The sequence below is a fragment of the Dendrobium catenatum genome, unplaced genomic scaffold (genome assembly GCF_001605985.2).
Source record: "Dendrobium catenatum unplaced genomic scaffold, ASM160598v2 fragScaff_scaffold_51, whole genome shotgun sequence".
NCBI lineage: Eukaryota > Viridiplantae > Streptophyta > Magnoliopsida > Asparagales > Orchidaceae > Dendrobium > Dendrobium catenatum.
Window position 1 is genome coordinate 684,240 of NW_021318513.1, and position 19,954 is coordinate 704,193.

At 35.5% G+C, this 19,954-nt stretch overlaps 1 protein-coding gene across 2 annotated transcripts; it reads right to left on the reverse strand.

The window, feature by feature from the left end:
• Positions 1-312: 312 nt before the first annotated feature.
• On the reverse strand, positions 313-18,105 carry LOC110106238 (3-oxoacyl-[acyl-carrier-protein] synthase, mitochondrial; the record flags this gene model as incomplete). Of its 2 annotated transcripts, none has more annotated exon segments than XM_020836047.2 (8): positions 313-741; positions 1,579-1,650; positions 1,740-1,822; positions 1,914-1,974; positions 2,218-2,294; positions 2,386-2,452; positions 17,913-17,946; positions 18,025-18,105. In XM_020836047.2, coding segments are annotated over 8 exon segments (640 nt in total), but the record flags the coding sequence as incomplete, so codon positions are not given.
• Between the last annotated feature and the right edge of the window lie 1,849 nt (positions 18,106-19,954).

The following is a 19,954-nucleotide window of genomic DNA, read 5'->3' on the forward strand; positions in this document are numbered from 1 at the left end:
CCCTCCACTTTTCTCATCCAGTACTTGTGACCTGACAACAGTAGTGTTAATTGCCAAGACGTTCAATGTGACTATAAATTTGCTAAAAACAAATATGAATGATCCAAAATTTAATTTTGAAAATTTTCAACTCAATTGTATCCCATCAAGACAATTTTTTATTACATATAGGATACTACAAATTCCATTTTTCCCCCTAACATATTCAACGAGGTTCTATTTTGAAGATTATTATAGTCATACACGAAAAAAAATGCTTTTGATAACAAGAATAGTTATTCTACTGGAAAAGGTCTCCATGTAGACCGAAAATAGATGTAAAAACTTTTATTTGGGAGAATTTGATCACCAATCGTAACAAAAAAAATCAGTTATATGTACTACAAGAACACAAGACTCATAATTAGAGAGAAAACTCTAAACCAATCATCAATCACAATAGTTCAACCCAAAAAAAAAAAAATAAAATGAAAAATGCACATTTCCTAAGGCATGAATATCACAACAATTGTGCAGCTTCTTACCCTGCGTGTGCTCCGAATGCTGCATTATGTAGTTTACATAAACAGAATCAAGTTAAGGTGGACTTGTGAAGAGCAAGGATGCATTTGTCCCACCAAAGCCGAATGAGTTTGAGAGCGCAGCTCTGATTGGCATTTCTTTTGAGGCAGTTAGAGGGGTGAATGAACCGTGAAAGCATGGATCAGGCTTTTCAAGATTAATTGTCAAAGGTGCAATTCCCTGAAATCAGCACAAACAATTAAGTAGTTAATTCTAATATAATGTAACATGCTCTCTGAAATTGCAACTGGCTAAAAGATAAGATTAAGGATTCATTTGGACAGCTTTCTTACTACTTCCTAAAACAGTTTTCTAGTAAAAAATGAAAATTTTTGTACTAGAAAGCTGCTTTAAGAAGCAGTAAGAAAGTCCTCACAAACGAAACCTAAATGATCAGCAAATTTCTGAAAAGCAAAACCATCCCTTCTTGCCAAAATGAATGCTGCACCATTCATGTAAGTGGTTTAAGCATCGCAACACATATGAATCTATAATGGCTATCTATAACACTAAATATTTGACAGTTTCTTCCATTCATCCAAGTCTAGTAAGTTCAAAAGAATTAATTATTCTTCTACGAACAATGCATGATGTATGCAAGTATCATGATTACAGTGAAGAACATCCAAGTTGACATTTTTAAGTTAAAGGTTTCATAGAGAGAGCAGCTTGGGGCTTTGATTAGTTGCCTTCAAGTGTGACCAAGAGCTCACAGATTTGAGTCAGAGAAATAAAATTTGTTGCATACAACAACCACATATTTGCAGAAGCTACATGTATGAGTACATTCTTTCAGTAAAACTTTCTTTATACGCTTAAAATTTTTGTTTTTTAAATGCTCCAATGTTCAAAGCTGGAGTTCAGGATGTTTCAAAAAACATGATTTAGAGTAATGAGGATCATGTAAGGTTGTTTATTGCACAAATTCAATAAAAGCATAAAGAACCTATTATTCGCAATGATAGAATAATATAGGGAAATCTCAAACTCATTAAAATAATCATAAAAAACGTATACGTGATGGATAGCGAGAACAGCAAAGATTGCTTCAACTGAACCAGCTGCCCCAAGAAGATGGCCAGTAGCACCCTACAAAACATGTAAAACTAAGTAAATAAGGTGAAGTTCCAAATGACCATAATCACACGTCAAGACTATCAATTTGTGATGTATTTGACCTTCGTGGAGGAAAGTGCTAAAGCACCTGAGGTTGCATGGTTAGCGAAAACATATTCAATTGATTTGGCTTCTATAGCATCACCTGTGGCATTTCCGGAAATCAATCAACTTCAATGCTTTATCATATAAGCTCGACCAAATGACATAACTATTAAAGAGCAAGGGAACAATACCAAGAGTAGTTGATGTAGCATGAGCGTTTATGTAGTCTATATCACTGGAAAGAAGACCTGACTACAAATAAGAAATAGTGAAGTCTGGGTAATCATCTAAGACTTCGTTTGGGATGGCTTTTTTGTTGTTTTTTAAAGTAACGTTTCAGTATAAAAATTAAAATATTTGTACTAGAAAGCTGCTTTAAGAAGCAGCATAAAAGCTGTCTCAAACAAAACCTAAGAGTGACGACTATCACATGCTTCAAACATCAGACAAGATAACAATCAATTGGCTGAGCTGACATCTGACAACATATTATACCTGTTCTAGCGCACGTTGCATAGCAAGAATAGCTCCCCTTCCATCATTATGTGGTTGAGTAATGTGATAAGCGTCACCTAAGAAAAGGAAAACCAAATTCCACCTTTGGTATAATTAGATTGGAAACAAAATTGAAAAATAAACATTTCAAGTGTGGAGAAAGTAGACCTGACATTCCATATCCTCGAATTTCTGCATAGATTTTAGCCCCCCTTTGTCTTGCATGATCAAGTTCCTTTATAAAGAGCACAAAACTAGGTTAATTATACCACACAAAGGGTGAATTTAAATATTTGATCCAACTTATGATGGTTTGAACTATAGTTATAAGCAATCAATAATGATTGAAAATGATAAACAAAATATGATCACCATCAATCCCCACAATGACCCCTCATGGTCAAACATAAGATGTGAAAGAGGTCGGTATAACTCAGGTAATTTAATATATCATCAACAACACCCATTATGTAACTCTATCCACTATAATAGACTGAGTGATAAACTTGATCACTTAAATGATGGAAATATATTATACTACATGATTCCTAACTCATGGAGATCTAATAAGTAAACCCAATTTAATTGATCGAAAGCATCTAAAAAATTTTCATTTATTCCATTACAGATCGTAAAATAAACAACAAAATTTACCTTCATAACATCAAACTTTCATCATTAATATTACCTTAATATGTTTCATATCTTACATCAAAACATATAACAGTCAATTTAAATTCTAATCCTCACAGAGGCTCAACTTTGTCATTTCCTCTACAAATAAAATAGCCAAAATAATTTTCAAGCAAGTAAAATAAAATGATATGCTAATCATGAAGTGGACATAAGGATTAACCTAAAATCATAGAATAGTTATGTGCATTATCAATAATAATTATAAAGTAATCATGAAGTGAACATAAGGATTAAACTATAATCATAGAATAGTTATGCGCATTATCTATAATAATTATAAAGTAAAATTGCTTGAATAGTAACATAGCATAACATAAAGTTAATCTTATTGGGGGAAATTTTAAAAGAGATGCTAACAGTCCAGTTATAATATGCACTATACTAATCAAGAGTACATTTGCTGATACAAAAAAAATGATTACATCATAATATTTATTTGCTTATTACATTTATTTCATAACACAGACTATCCTATCTTAGGTGTATAATATGTTATGTATGAATGTTTAAGTACATGGCCATCACAAGGTTGTGAACACATATTATTAGTTATTATTTAGACCAAAAACCATCATCATACAGTTTAATAGAGATCAGGTACAACGCAATATAAAAGCTATCAAATTACTCCATAAATCGATATCAAGAGGCTGATAATTTTATTTTTTTCTCCTAGGTGCTTACCTCAAAAGTCTGTTTTCCCACCTATATAGTTTATCATAAACATAACGTTACCAACTAATCCCACATAATATGACATTTCTTAAAATCATTTGGTTTTCATCATTAAACAGTCAAATACATATATTATTTATTATTAACAAGTTACTTGACATCTGTATCAATATACAAATTATAAACACAAGATATCCTACTTTTAAAATACATCATTTTAAAAATATGTTAAGTACACTTATAATCTTTCAAATATGTACTAACAAATTTTAAAATCAATATATAATCATTTCATCATGAATGCTATAACATAAACATGCATTTTACAATATGAAGAAAATTCTAGTACATTACTTGCATATGTCTAAATTACTTATAAAATTTAAATGCAAAAGAGTAAAGTAATTTTGCTTATTGAATTAGATATGGAATATCTTACCCCAGTAAGAATTTGAAATTGCAAAATCTTTCTCGTTTTAATCACATCAAAATTTTGATCTTCATTAAATAAACTACAAAATTTAAATTTCTCAAATCACATAAAATTTTAACTTAAAATTCATTTTTAAATCAAAATAATCTTAAAATACACTTTTCCCTCAAAATAATCTCTCATAGAAATCTCTAAGCCTTTCAACTTTGAACCAAAATCAATTTGCAGAGAAATTCACAAATCGAATTTTCTAATATACTACTTTTCTAAATTACTTAAAAAATTTAAATACAGAAAACTAAAGTAATTTTGCTTGTGGAGTTAGATATTGAACATCTTACCCCAATAATAATTGGCAATTGGACAAAATTTCTCATTTTAGTCACATCAAAATATTGATCTTTCATAACAATCTATAGAATTTAAATTTCTCCAATAATTTATTTTTTTACTTAAAATTCATTTTTAAATAAAAAATTCTTATAATGCACTTTCCCTTATCCCCCATACAAATCTGTAAGCCTATCAATTTTGAATCAAAATCAATTTGTGGCGAAATTCATAAATCAAAATTTCTTCCCAAAGCCTAGCTCTGACTCCTCCCCTTTTCTACCCATTAAGTTTCATTTGTGACCTATTTCTGAGTATCGATATATGCAAGACATCGTGTATATTTGACATGTCTACTGACAATGTTATTTTGAATGCAACTTTATCAGTTCTTTGAATTATTTCAAATGACTCTATGTATCATGGACTAAACTTCTCTCAGTCAAATTAAGATTTACCATTCAGAGGGTTTGACCTCTAGAAACACAAATTCATTAACTTCAAATTCAATCATTATAAGCTTTCAATCATAATATTTCTAGTGAAGATTCTGGACAACTTATAATATATCTCTATTTAATCTAATTTTCTTAGTGACTTGATCAACAAATTGCAGACCCTACAATTAGTTTTTATGAATTTCAACTGAACTCAATAGAGTTTTGCATTTTCTCTCTTAGTATCTCATATGATACCATCTTAATATTGGATTGACCGTTATTATTTTATACAAACTCTATTAATAGAATGTAACCCTCTCAGCTACCTCCAAATCCAAAAAACATAGCCTTAATAGATTTTCTAACACCTAAAATTTTTTATTAGCCATCAATCTGTGAATGGAAGGCTGTAGAGAATTTAATTTATGCCCAAACTACCATGAACGCCCTTCAATAATTTGGAAGTGAATTTATTGTCTTTGGTTGATATAATTACCTTAGGAATTTTATGATGTCTGGTACCTTCTTTCACAAATATATTTGTTGATTTCTTCACCGATATAGTCTGATGAATAAGCAAAAAGAGCACTAATTTTATCAATTTATTAATTAAAAACCAAATGCAATCATATTCTAATCTTCACCTGGGAAATCTTGTAACAAAATTCATAACTATATCTTCTCATTTTCACTCCAGCATTGATAATGACTAATATTTCACTAGACTTTTGGCGTTTAGCTTTCAGTATTTGACAAGATTCAGACTATATACTCAACTATATCTTTCTTTATCCGAGGCCACAAAAATAATGCTTTTATATTATTATATATTTTGGTACTTCCTAAATAAATCAAATAACATGAATGATGAGCCTCAACTAGAATCTCCTGAAATAAATTTAGTTCCCTTGGAATCCAAAGATGCAAATTCCGTACGATCACTCCATTTTTATCTATGTTGAGATATTTTCTGTTACATTCATGTACCAGCTCCATTAGCTTCTGATATTTACCACTAGGCTTCTGCATATCTCTAATTCTTTTATTTTGAGTAGAATGTAAAATCATACGATGTACAAGTTTATGTCTTGATTATTCTATAATCAGATCTCCAACTGAAGGCCTCCTTATCCACCAGATTTTCTACTCAATTCATAATCATTATTCTATAATCATCTCTATTTCTTGAGTAAATATTCAGCTTACATATCCACCAGATTTTCTACTCAATTCATCAATTACTATATTAACCTTCCAAGATAATATTATATGTCAAGTTCATGATCTTTACCATATTCTATGCTTCAAATTCAACTCTTTTAGCATAAAAATGTACTTAAAACTCTTATAATCTATGAAGACTTCACATCTTATCGAATACAAATAATTTATCGGCAAGAGATTCCAGAATGTTTATTGCCGGAAGCATCGTAGATCGACAGCTACGATTAGGAGTCTTTATTTTTGATATATGTTATGTATTAGTTATTTTATTTGAGTTTTACCGTTTGTACCCTTCTTTATTATGTGTTGTGAGTTGTAGCCCTGAGGGCATTCCTGTCTTTTTCTTTCTAGTTGTTTGAAAGGCCTATATATAAGGTCTTAACCTTTGTATGAGGATTATTGATGAATGAAATAAAATTTCTGTTTTCTCTCTACAGCTTGTGAGTTATTGAGTGGTTAAGTCTCAAGTTATGGGCAAAGCAATACCCACTAGTCGCCAGTCGTGTCCGAGGCTCATGGTCCTCCTCCTCCTCTTGCTTCACCGCCGGCCTCCCCAATTTCCCTCACCCGACGGCCACCCTTTCCCCTCCCTTCCCCACAGCCGCCGAACAAACTTTCCCCCACTGGCCCATTCCCACCTCCCATTAGCTTCTTTACCCACATCTATCTATAATGTGGGAACCCTTGGCCTATTTAATACTACATGAGCACCGTTACAATGACCCCTTACACACTTCTCACTATATTCATGCCACACAGCACGTTGCTTCTAGGGAACGCCCAAGCATTAATATAATACATTAAAGGATTCATGTCATGATTATTCGATATGTTTTATGCTGATTGTCGACAACCTAATGCAACCCTCCACTTTTCTAATCTAGAACTTAGGACCTTGCAACGGTAGTGTTATGAATCTCCATTAAAACAATCAAATAAATTATCAATCCTTGAAAGAGGATATTCATTTCTAGTATTTATCTAATTAAACTCGTTGTAACATTATCCTTCTTAACAAATAAAATAGGGGCACTCCAAAAAAAAAAAAAATAGGGGCACTCCAAGGAGATGTCCTCGATATAATAAAACACATCTCAAACAATTTTGATGACAGATGTTTTATCTCTTATAACTCTTGAATAGCCATTCTATAAGATGCTTTAAGAATTACTAAAGTTCTAGGCTGGATATTTATTGTAAACTCCATTTTTCTTGCTAGTGATAAACCGAACAATTTTTCAAAAAAATCAATATATCCATTCACTATAGAGATAATACGCACATCACGAACTACAACTTTGATAAAGTTTTAATTTTATCAAAAATTTCAATTCACCATCTTCCCTTTATTTATTCACCTCCATAGACCTAATAAGAGATGAGATCAGCACTCCCGCACATTGAAAGCAAAATTTCTTATTAATGGGTAAAGCCAAATCATACTCATTCTTCAAACATTCAATAGTAACATAATATTTTATCAACCAATCTATATCCAAAATTACATCAAACTCAATCAAAACATAACAAAATCAAATTTGACCTAAATGCTTTACCAACTATCAGAATATCAACAAAGCATAAAATAATAGTAAATATTTATCACAAGTAGGTAAAAACAACAAGCCTTTATCCCAATCAATGAGGTTAACTACATGAATCATTTTTCTCTGTTGAATCATATAAAGAATCAAACTCTCTTTTAAATCTAAAAAATAAATGTCATTTCTAATACTTTCTAACCAAGTCTTTTAAGAAATATGATAGGAAATGCTTGCAGAAATTTAGTAAAAGCCCTATTGAAATATCATTTCAACACATAAGAACACTTTGTTTATTGAAAGTTTTATGAAAGAAATATAAGATACAAGTAGATCTTCAATTGGAGAGGAAGATCCGGCTCTCCCAAATCTCTACCCACCGGCAAGAGCCCAAACACCCTAAGAATAATTTAAATTCAGCAAACAACATATACCCCTAACTCTAAGAAAATCACCTACTTAAAGCAAACAATAAACAACAAATACCCAAACAGCCCTCCAATTCTCTCTCCCAAATCTGCCCCCAAATTTTCCCTTTTCAAATAGAAAATATTTCTAAATTAATCCCCTCCAAATGAGCACTAAAATATGCCCTTAAATCTACCCTCTTCAATTAGGAAACCTTTTCTAATTAATCCCCTCCAAATCAGCCCTCCAAATATGACTTCTTCAATTATGAAATATTTCACAATTAATCCCCTCCAAATCAGCCCACAAATTAGCCACTTCAATTAAGAAATATTTTCTAATTAATCCCCTCAAAATTGGCTCCAGCTCCTGATGTATCAATACTCCCCACCAAAAAAAAGAATGTTGTCCTCAAGGTGGAAGGATGAAAAATGACAGAGGAACACCTTGTCTCTAAAGGGGGGCCACATAGCCAGCTCCAAATCTCGAACCTCCTCCAAGCTCTGCAACTCCACCAAGTAGCTCAGCCCTTCTTGTATCGTCTTGAGCATGGTTTTGAGTGAAACCATATTTTTGGACAGGCTACGAGCCTCTCTAACAACTACTTTCCTTCCTTCAACCTTGAACCCCATCATTAGCGTCTACCAATCAATCTTGGTCTTTCCCAACTTTTGCAGTCATTTCATTCCCAAGATGACATCAGTGCTCCCTAACTTTAATGGGAAAAAGTCCTCCCTCACATAGACTCCCTGTATGGTCAGAACCACCACCCTACACACTCCTCTACTAGTCTCCATCTTCCCAAAGCAAATATCACCCATAACACCTTGTTCCCACTAGTTTCACCCAAAATTAGTCTACGACCTACTTTGAAATGAAGTTGTAGATAGCCCCATCAAAACCCCTACCTCCCTATCTATTATTTCTCCTCTCACTTTCATGATGTGATTCAGAGTGAATCCCACCACCGAGTTTAAGTAGACCCTGCCATATCTAAATACAACTTTTCCCCCTCTACTGATGCCTCACTCCCATGTCTCTCCTCAGCTTCCTCGTCATCACATACGGTGAGAGCCTGAAGATTTCAATCCTTACACTTGTGCCCCGGTGTATACCTTTCATCATTGATGAATCATAACTCTTTTGCCCGCTTATCCTGCACCTCTATTTCGTAAGGCGCTTGAAGTTGTTTCCAGGGTGAACTCTAATGCCCTTCTCCTTCGATGCTTCCCTCTGAACATTTGATATTTAAAATTTGAAATTTAACCATCTTGCACTTAAAGCAGATGGTGGGGGGAGTGATGATGAGTCTAATCAAGATCCAATGGTTTCATCATCCCGGACCATCGTGGTCCCTAGTCTACTTAGTCAGAGAAGGTAGTCGACCCAACTTGACAGTAGGATCATTATCGGAAGCCATGGGTTGCGTCGTCCAAGAGTATCTTATAGACATGGGATAGATGTTTGTCTAAGGAGACAAATTTGAATCCAAGTTAGCTGACAGCGGGCTTTGTTTCTTATCAAGCATATTCTATTGATTCATATCTCAAGAATTTAAAGTCATTGAGGAACATACGGGCTCTGACCATGACTGGAATTTAGTTGTGTCATTTGGCGGCAAACCACCCAGTTTAGAGGGCGTAGGGGTGTCAATTCGGGTCAACGGGTCGGATTCGGGTCGAACCCGAAACTAACCCAGCACTATTCAGGTCAACTCGAACCCAACCCATTTTTAAAAACGGGTCTGGTTTCCGGACCCGAACCCGACCCGATTCGGGTCCAGGTCGACCAGATTTGATCCGACACGAATGACTCGAAGTTGACCTAAAATTGCTAGTTTTCGCGTCAAAATCGGGTCATCTTTGATTTTCAAGTCAAAATCGGGTTAAAAACGGGTCAATCTCGGGGTTTTCGGGTCAGGTTTCGTGTCATTTTCGGGTCATTTTCGGGTTGCTTGGTCAAACCGAACCCGATCCAATTTTTAAAACGAGTTGATTTGTTAAACCCGAACCCGACCCGTTTCGGGTCCGGGTTGACCCTAACCCGGATTTTTCCAGGTCGCGTTCGGGTCGTGTCAAAAATTAACACCCCTAAGAGGGCCCCGATCGTAACTATTTACCTATGGTCAACTAGAGGATACATGCCCCATCCTTACTTGCAAGAGACGGATTGAGAATTAATCTTAGTGATATTCTTGACCAGGCACTAGCTCTTTATGAGCTGAAATGTATTTTTAAACTTGTCCATCTCGACAAATTATTGCAGATGGTAGATGGGTTTTTCTTTAAGCATTTGATGGTTAATTTCAATTTTTAAATATTTGGATTTTGACATTTTTTTAAGTTTTGAATCTTCACAAGCATTTCAAGGTGTAGAGTATTTGAAATTAATCACTCCAATTTAGATCTACGTTCAACACGGTTATCATCGGGATATTTATGGGCTATTTCATTCATGGATTGAACCTAGCCGATTATGTCAGTTGTCGACTAAGGATTGTTTCTGTTGTTTGCTTTGTGCCATCATTAATGAATTTCCATCATTATTGGCCTTGAAGGCTTAATATGAACTATAAAAAAAAATATCCCGGTTGATGTCGTGATCGTATATTTGTTTAACAGCTCGAGCCATGTCAACTTTTATCCATTCACATAGGAGAATCGGGCTCAAGTTTAAGCTCACTTCTAGACCCGCACAACATCCTAAGATCTCACGTGTGTACCTATAAGACACTCGTCGAGGCCCATGTGATTATGCTTCTATTGGTGAATTTTCATTATTATAGGCCTTGAAAATCTAATATGAACATATAAAATAAATATCTCGGTCGATGTCATGAACGCATGTGTTTGATAGTACAAGTTGTGTTGACTCCTATCTACTCGCATAGAAGGATCGGGCTCGAACTTGAATTTATTATTTGACCCGTGCAACATCCTCAGACATCACGTCTGTACCCTTAACACGCTCACCGAGGTCCATGCGGGTCTATGATTACACATGCATTTTTATGTGTTTTTGTGTGTACATATTATAGTGCATGTGTGGGGACATTTTCATATATCTTTTATGGTAGCTTGTAAAAGCTTGTGATTATCGTAGTCCTTCTATTGTTGCTGCTTGCAAGCAGATTAATATATATGTTTGCAAGTCTATGTTATCCACTGATCAAGTTGCATTCGCTACTAGTTTTCCCAACATATATAGATTGGCAATTTACTGCATATACTTATATATCGAATTTGTGTTCATGAGAGACTTCTTCATGCATTGTGTTAATGTGAAGGAGTTATCATATTCGTCGCATATTGAATATTATTATTTACAAGGAATTTGGGGTATTTCTCCGTAAGACAACATTGATTGTAAGAAATACTATGTTCATCGCTTGTCTCCTTATACATATTGACTTGCAAACTGCAGCTTTCATTGCATGTCGATCGTCATCATTTATAGGGGAGTAGCTATGGTCGCAAGTTAGAGAGAGAGGAAGCGTGAGTAGTTGTGGTCATGAGTTGGATAGGGAGGAGGCATGAGCTGCTGTGGAAGGGTTGGGAGGTATTTGATTTGGTGAGGTTGGGTTTTTCGCTTGCGTTGGCTACCATATTGTAAGCGTGGACGAATGGGGGCTGCCGAGGCTGGGATAGACGTGGGCTATAACAGTCGAAGGAGGGATGGAGAGCGGTTAGTGCTCGTGTGTGTGGGAGTTTTGTTTGGCGGGCAGAGCTGGTGTGTACGATGGAAGGGATGGGAGGTTGTGAGATCAGGTGCTACCTGGTATAGACGGAGGGAGCACAAGGGTCGTAAAATAGAAGAAGTGTGACGGGCTTGGCTTGCGATTTTGAGTGTCGAAGAGCAGGACTCAGCTTGGCGAGAGGGAGTTGGGAATGGGTTGGCTTGTAAATGGAGGAAGAATCGGTTATATTTACTATGAGCTTATGACTGTGTGAAGCAGAACAAAAATTATTCGTTCTATCTTGATTTAACGACGAGCTATCGGCGGACGTTCGAGGCAAACCACATTTTTTACTGGATACAACGACAACCATCGATTACCGGAGGTTTTCAACATGAATTACAGGGATTTAGCAGGATTTGACATAGGTGATATGAGGTTTGCAATTTAATGCAATTTGATTTTTTTTTTATTGATTTTGAGTTTCATTAATTGATTAGTTTAACAATAAAAATAAGAATATGTTATTATATTTATTATTAAATCCTATGATGAAAAAAATAGGTTAAATACTTAAAATTGCCTCGATTCGTGTGCAATTTGCTTGGTTTGCGCATAATTGCCCCGGAATTTCGTTGATTTGCACACAAGTTTCATTGGGCAAGATTATAGTTTATTTTGGGTATTGCCGACATTCAGATCGCAACGCCACTGTATGATTTACAATTAGAGATCATTTGGATGACATCCCGCATCAATTTCCTCAGTTTGTGCTGTCGCCTTGGGATTCATGCTGATTTCATTGGACGGCTCCAATTGACAAGTTGATAATGATTTTTGGGTGTTGATTTTTTTCAGGACACAATGGTGAAATTTGTTCCGCGATCAAACATTGTTTATGTGACCTCGCACGTCAATTTGCTCGATTTGTGCGTCGTTGCCTCGAGATACGTGCCAATTTCATCAGACGATATTAATTGAAATATTTGATAGTCATTCTTGAGTATTGATGACATCTCAAATGCAACAACGATATTTATTTCAAAATTGGGCGTTGTTTGGGCAATGTTGCGCTTTAATTTTGGATGTCGGTCGTCTCTTTGGACCAATTTCGTCCAATTTGACTGTGAGGGGTCCCCTCTTAAGCGAACTCGACATTCTAATTACAACAACATACTCTGTTTGACAAACGGAGGTCGTTAGACCCTTCAAGTGACGTATTGTATGGACATGCGTATTGCTTGATTCATCAATTTTGCCTCTTTTTGTGTGGTTTAATGTGTAGTGGTCAACAAATACATTGGAGTTATTTGGATAAGTGTAAAGTAAACATAGGTGAATGCCTTTTTTGTTTGATTTGAAGTAAATTAATGTGGTGTAAAGTCCAAAGATGGTAACAGGTGGCGGTGGTGGTAGGTGGATGGCTTAGGGGATGGCAATGATAGTGGCCGAATGCGGCCGGTAGAGGGTGGTGAAGGCTGGCGGTTGTAGCCAACAATAGGTGGCGGTGTTCAAGCAATCTTGCTTGATGATTCTCGCTCAAACTGGGCTTGTTTAGTTTACTTCAAAAACGAACACACTATATTTACTTTACTTTGCATTCATTTTTCATAAACTAAACACCAATATTTTCAAAATCCTTATATTTGGAATACTTTACACCTACTTTACTTTCAACTAAACAACCTCTAAATAAAAAAATTTAAATTAAACATACGACCATGCATAGTTGGAAAGCTAAGACAAGGAGTCGATAGTTACTAGAAGTTACAATACTCTTTCAATTCACACTAATGCACTATAAAAGGAATGAATGCAATGCAAATAGAATGTAGTGTCAAAATAATACATTGGAGTTGTTTTGATGAGTGTAAAATAAACAGAACCTAATGCTTTTTTGTATGATTTAAAGGAAAATGAATGTGGTGTAAAGTCCTAAGATGGAGACAGGTGGCAGCGACGGCACTAGTGGTGGCAGGTGGGTGTCAGAGATGATAGCGGCAATAGTGGCCAGTGGAGGCCGGTGAAGGGTGGCAACGGCTAGGGGTCGTAGCCAACGACATGTGGCGGTGGACAAGCAATCTTGCTTGTGGTGTAAATGATTCTCACTCAAACTAGGCGAGTTTAGTTTACTTCAAAAATGAATACACTACATTTACTTTGCATTCTTTTTTCACCAACTAAACACTAATTTTTTCAAAACTCCTACATTTGGAATAATTTACATCCACTTTACTTTCAACCAAACAATCCCTAAATGAATAAATTCAAATTAAACATATGGCCATGCATAGTTGGCAAGCTACGATAAGGAGTGGATAGTTACTGGAAGTTACAATACTCTCTCACTTCACACTAGTGCACTATAAAAGGAATGCACTATAAAAAAATGCAATGTAAAAAGAATACAGTGTAAAAAGAATACATTAGAGTTGTTTTGATGAGTATAAAGTAAACACAAATGAATGCTTTTTTTGTTTGATTTGAAGTAAAATGAATGTGGTGTAAAATCCAAATATGGTGGCAGGCGGCGGCGGCAACACTAGTGGTGGCAGGTGGATGGTGGAGGCGACAACGGCGATAGTGGCCAGTGGCGGCCGGCAGAGGTTGGTGGCAAGAGACAGGTGGCGGCCGTCAAGCAATCTTGTTTGCGGAGTAAATGGTACTTGCTCAAACTGGGCAAGTTTAGTTTACTTCAAAAAAGAATGCACTACATTTACTTTACTTTGCATTCCTTTTCATCAACTAAACACCAATATTTTCAAAACCCTTATATTTGGAATACTTTACTTTCAATCAAACAGTTTCTAAATAAATAAATTCAAAGTAAACATATGGCCATGCATAGTTGGCAAGCTAAGACAAGGAGTGGGTAGTTACTATAAGTTATAGTACTCTCTCACTCCACACTAATGCGACCACTTCAGTCTCCTTTTTCATCCTCATAAGAAATTCAAATGTAATGAGTAAAACTATTTAAGCCTACTGAAATGAAGAGAAAAATGATTATTATTGTGTTTGCAAAGTTAGGAGTTTAACCCAAAAGTAGAAGGCTTGGTGGTAAGCCCTCATTTGAAGCGATTTGGTGATCTCTTCAACCTTACTACTTTGACGAGTAGTAAATGCATTGTATTTTTCATTTTTTTTTTTAATTCTTTTGTTCTAAAACTCTTGTATTGCCACCCCCTCACCATCCTACACTCATTTATTACCATTCTTTCAGCAAAATTTCATCATAAACTCTACTTGAAGCACTTGATCAACCTTGAACTGGATCTGACCTAGTTGGATTCTAGCCTCAATTTGACTCATCAAAACTCATTGAAAATTCATTAAATTTTCCATAATCATTCTCAAAACACTTCATTTCATCTCAAAGTATTTCAAGTCCAGGAGTTTCTAACATTGAAGCACTACAAATCTAAAGTACAGATATCAAATTTTAGCCATATTCTCAACACCTTTGCATATCACCTCCCATTTGCATAGAATATTAATACCACTCAATTCGAATCCCTCCCAAGACTTGCAGATCATTCCTAACACAATTTAGAAGCCTCCTAAGGCCAAATCAACAGCACAGCAAGGGCTAAATCATTGGTAGCCATACCAAAATATAATATTATATTTTATAAATTATTAATATTAAATATATAATTTAAAATATTTTTGTTAAATGCATCACCCTATGAAGTTTATTATCATATATATATATATATATATATATACCTCACAAAAGAAGGATAATAATAATAAGAAAAAAAAACAAAACTATTAGTAATTAAGGAAATATTCTTTCACATGTAACAATTATTATTTGTTAATAACACTCAAATATTAACAATCATTAATCATTGTGATAGGACTTGATGATCAAAATAGCACACAACAATATAAAAAATAGCAACTTACTCTAAATAGATCAAGAAATAACACAGTATTTTTTACTAATTTTCAAGCAAAGCAAGGCAAGATACAAGTTGATTCACTGTTCAAGAGGTGAATCGTCTCTCCCACAATTCCTAGCAGATACTAGGAACCCAAAACTTCACAAAAACTGTTGCAGAAATTCAAAACATAACATAAAAACCCCAACCTACCTTTATCTCCTCCCTTAAACAGCTCAAATCCCCCTAAAAAATACCTTTTACATCTAATAAATGCCCCTTACATCATTCTCAAAGAGTCCCCTCCTTTCCCAAAGAGTTTCCTCTCAAAGCCTCTTCTCCTATAGGTGATAAAAGAGGTCGTGGGCCCCACCTGGGTAGCTAGACTACTGCTGCCAGCTGCATCAATACTACCCTCCTAAAAAGGCACCTTGTCCTCAAGATGAAAAAAAGGAAATTGCTTTTGAATAGTACTGTAGGGCTCTCATATTCTGGTAAATCCTTCCACTTGATCAGCATCTCCTTAATCCCCTTATCTCCTTGGCACACCTCTTTCAACTCCAATGGTTCTAATATCACCTCCATATCCTCTGATAGTGTAGCCAGTGGTGCGGGCAAGGGTGTGTGGTTTCCAATGGCTCATCTTAGTTGTGATACATGAAATATGGGATGAATGGTTGAGGTCGGTGGCAATCATAAGTAATATGCTACTGAGCAAATGTGCTCCACAACCTTGTAGGGCCCAAAGTAGCGGGGCGAGAGCTTCTCATTCCTTCGTCGAGCCAAAGTCCTCTGTCTGTAAGGTCTGATATTCAAATAAACCATGTCCCCAACCTTAAATTACACATCTCTCCTATGTCCATCCGCCTGCTTCTTCATGATTTATTGTGCTCTCTATAGACGTTCCTTCAATTCTGCCAAAATCCAATCACTTTCTCCCAAATATTGCTCCACTTATGACACTAGTGTGTTGACCTGCCCATAATGTATTAGATGAAGTGATCCCTCCTACATATAATTTTAAATGGCGTTGTTTGGGCTGCTGCATGATATAAAGTGTTATACCAATATTCAACCTAAGCTAACCATTTGTCCCACATCTTTGGTGTATCTGATACAAAGCAATGAAGATAAGTCTCTATACTACGATTCACCATCTCCACCTGAACATCTGTCTGGGGGTGTTAAGCTATACTCTTCTTCAAGATAGTCCCCTGAATCTTGAATAACTCCATCCAGAAGTGGCTCAAAAAGACCTTATCTCGATTAGACACAATGGACTCAGGTATGCCATGCAAACGAACCACCTCTCTAATGAATGTAGCTGCCACTAACACCACGATGTAAGGGTGGCGCAAGGGAACGAAATAAGCATATTTGCTCAATCTGTCCACCACCACTAGAATCACAATAAGCCTGTTTGATCTAGGTAGTCCCTCAATGAAGTTTATAGTCACCTCTTCCCACACTTTCTCAAGAATGCTAATGGATGTAGAAGACCGCTTGGAGCCATAGCTAGATATTTGTGTCTCTAACACATCACAACTGGCCACCAACTCCTCTACTTCGTTCTGCATGCCCACCCATTATAGCTCTGATAGCAGTCTATAATGTCTTATGAACTCTTGAATGCCCCCCAATAATTGTACCATGAAACTCCTGCAATAAATGAGGGATTTGTGGCGATTTCCTCGAAAGCACAAACCTTCCCTGATATAACAGCATCTGACCCATCAAAGAACAACTAGCAATTAAAAAATCATAAGCTAAACAAAAATCTAATATGATCTTACCACATTCATTTGTTGTTCCAAAATCAAAACCACCATGAATGCTTTTAAAATCATCTACCTCTCTACCAACATGTCCATTTAAATCTCCTCCAATAAAAACTCTTTCTTCAAGAGATATATTTTGTATTAATTCTTCTAAGTCATTCCAAAAATTTAATTTAGAACTTATATCCAAACCTACTTGAGGAGCATAAGCACTTATAATATTAACAATCTTATCATCAACAACAATCTTTAAAGATATAATTCTTTCTCCAATCCTATTAATTTTTATAACATTATCTTTTAAACTCTTATCTATAATAACACCTACACCATTTCTAGTACGACTCCTACCCGAATACCAAAGTTTAACACTGCCGTTGCCAGGTCCCAAGTCCTGGATGAGAAAAGTGGAGGGTTGCATTAGGTAGTCGATAGCCAGCGTAAAACTTGTCGAACAATAATGACATGAATCTTTTAACTAAGAATAATAAACTCTTAAATATTATATTCACATCAAAAATTTTCCACTACACCTGTGCAACATCGAATCACTCATAAAAGAAATATACATTATTCTAAAAGTTGAAAAAGCGTTTTCCATACTAACCTCTAGTATCAAGATACCACAGCCTTCGCCTATCCTGCATTAAGAAAATGGCAGGTAAAAAATAAGATAAACAAAATCCAAGAAAAAAGCAATGTATTATAAAATGCCATACACAAATCCATCTCTACCACAATCAAAGGGTCGTGAAGCAACTTCAGGAAAAGAGTTGTATTTTGTAGCCAATGCTCTTGACCTGGAAAAGAACTTTTTAGGTTACAATATGGCATCCTTTTATATGCTGACACGCACAAAATAATATATTATACTATTAAAAAGAATGAATACTTCATGGCCATGTTCTATACAACAGAAAACTTATGGTTATCCACGGCATGCCCTACTCATGGCTAACTTCTTATTTTTTATAAATAATTAAGGTAGAAATCAAAAACTTTTCAAAATATCCAGTACAACAATGTTTACTTTCCTATGCCACGTAACAATATGATAAGAATTAAAGGGAATGGGATGTAATTCATTTCATCATTTGTATGGAATTTATACAAATCTAGGAGAATCTAGAAGGAAATATATAATATTTAGGGAACAAAAAGTAAACAGAATTTATTGCAATTAAGACAATCCATGGATTGGTTAATTGACAGAAATAGTCCAATGAACTAATAAGGTGTCATGGAGTGAATAAGGAAGATGGTGGAGGGCTGACTGCAATAGATGGAACAACTAGCGATCCGCAACTATGACAACAAGGAAGGTGGAGAGGCCGACGGGAGCGGGAACCCAACTAAGGCATGTGTCTAGGTGGGACTTGCACAAAGGTGGTGATCAAACAACCAGAGAGCGGATTGGAGGAGTCCAAGGGTGGATATGTGGACATTTGATTTTCTACAAAGCCCTCAAGCAAATAAATGGATGTTGACCATTAAAAGCTTACATTTCAATTTTTGAAAGATTACACCAAATAATCCTTTGGTGAGGTTGTTTACAAGTAATTTATATGAGGCAATAAATATAATATAAATTAGACTACTATCCAACATCTGCTTCATAAAATATCTATTAATTTTAATATATTTCATTCATTAATGTTGCACAAGATTTTGTGCAATATTAATGAATAAATTGTTGTACAATATAGTATCACTTGACCTTTTCATTCAACCGCTATATTCTCAAAGATAATTTTCAGATATAATAGTCCACATAATCCTATAACTATAAATCAAAGTTTAGCATCTGCACCAAAACTTTCCACAACAATTTATTTTTTGCTCTCTTAATTATAAGGTTACCTTCTAAAGATGTACAATATTCTAAAGTTGATCTCTTATAAACTATAAATCATGTAGAGTCGACATCTATGTAGGGTAAAGTGACAAATCCTATATCTTTTTGAAGAAAAATCTTTTTTCAAATATTATGATATTTGAAGCATAGATTTAAGGTGTAATTCTTTACTATTATGCATGAATTGACTTAACATACTAACAACACAAGCCAATTGTGGGCTCCGAAAATTCGGCCTCGGCCTCCACTCGCTTTTCTTATTCGGCGAGGGAGTTTTAACGAACTAAGTTCCGAGGTAAATTTTGGAAGGCAGATGGGTTTGTAGATAAGACACTACCCAGAGATTTCGCCCTCATTTTGCGAGGACTTTATGATCTGAGTTCTGGTTTCCTATAGGCGCAAGCCCCTATAGTTAATTACCCCTCCCGATCACGAGAGGGAACTTTCGATTAAGGCTAGTCGTCGATCAGATACGTAGAATATACGTGTTATCTGGCATATAGTAGCAGCATAGGTATGGAATGGTTGGAGATTTGGAAATTTGGAGGATTGATATTTGGGAATTTGAAGGTTTTGAAGATTTGGAAAATTGATATTTAAAACAGAAATTGCACCATCTTGAACTTAAAGCGGATGGTGGGGGAATGGATGATGGGCCCGATCAAGATCCCATGGTTCCGTCGTCCCGGGCCATCGTGGTCCCTGGTCTACTTAGTCAGAGGAGGTAGTCGACCCAACCTGACAGAAGGATCCTTGTCGGCAGCCATGGGTTGCTTCGTCCAAGGGAACCTTGT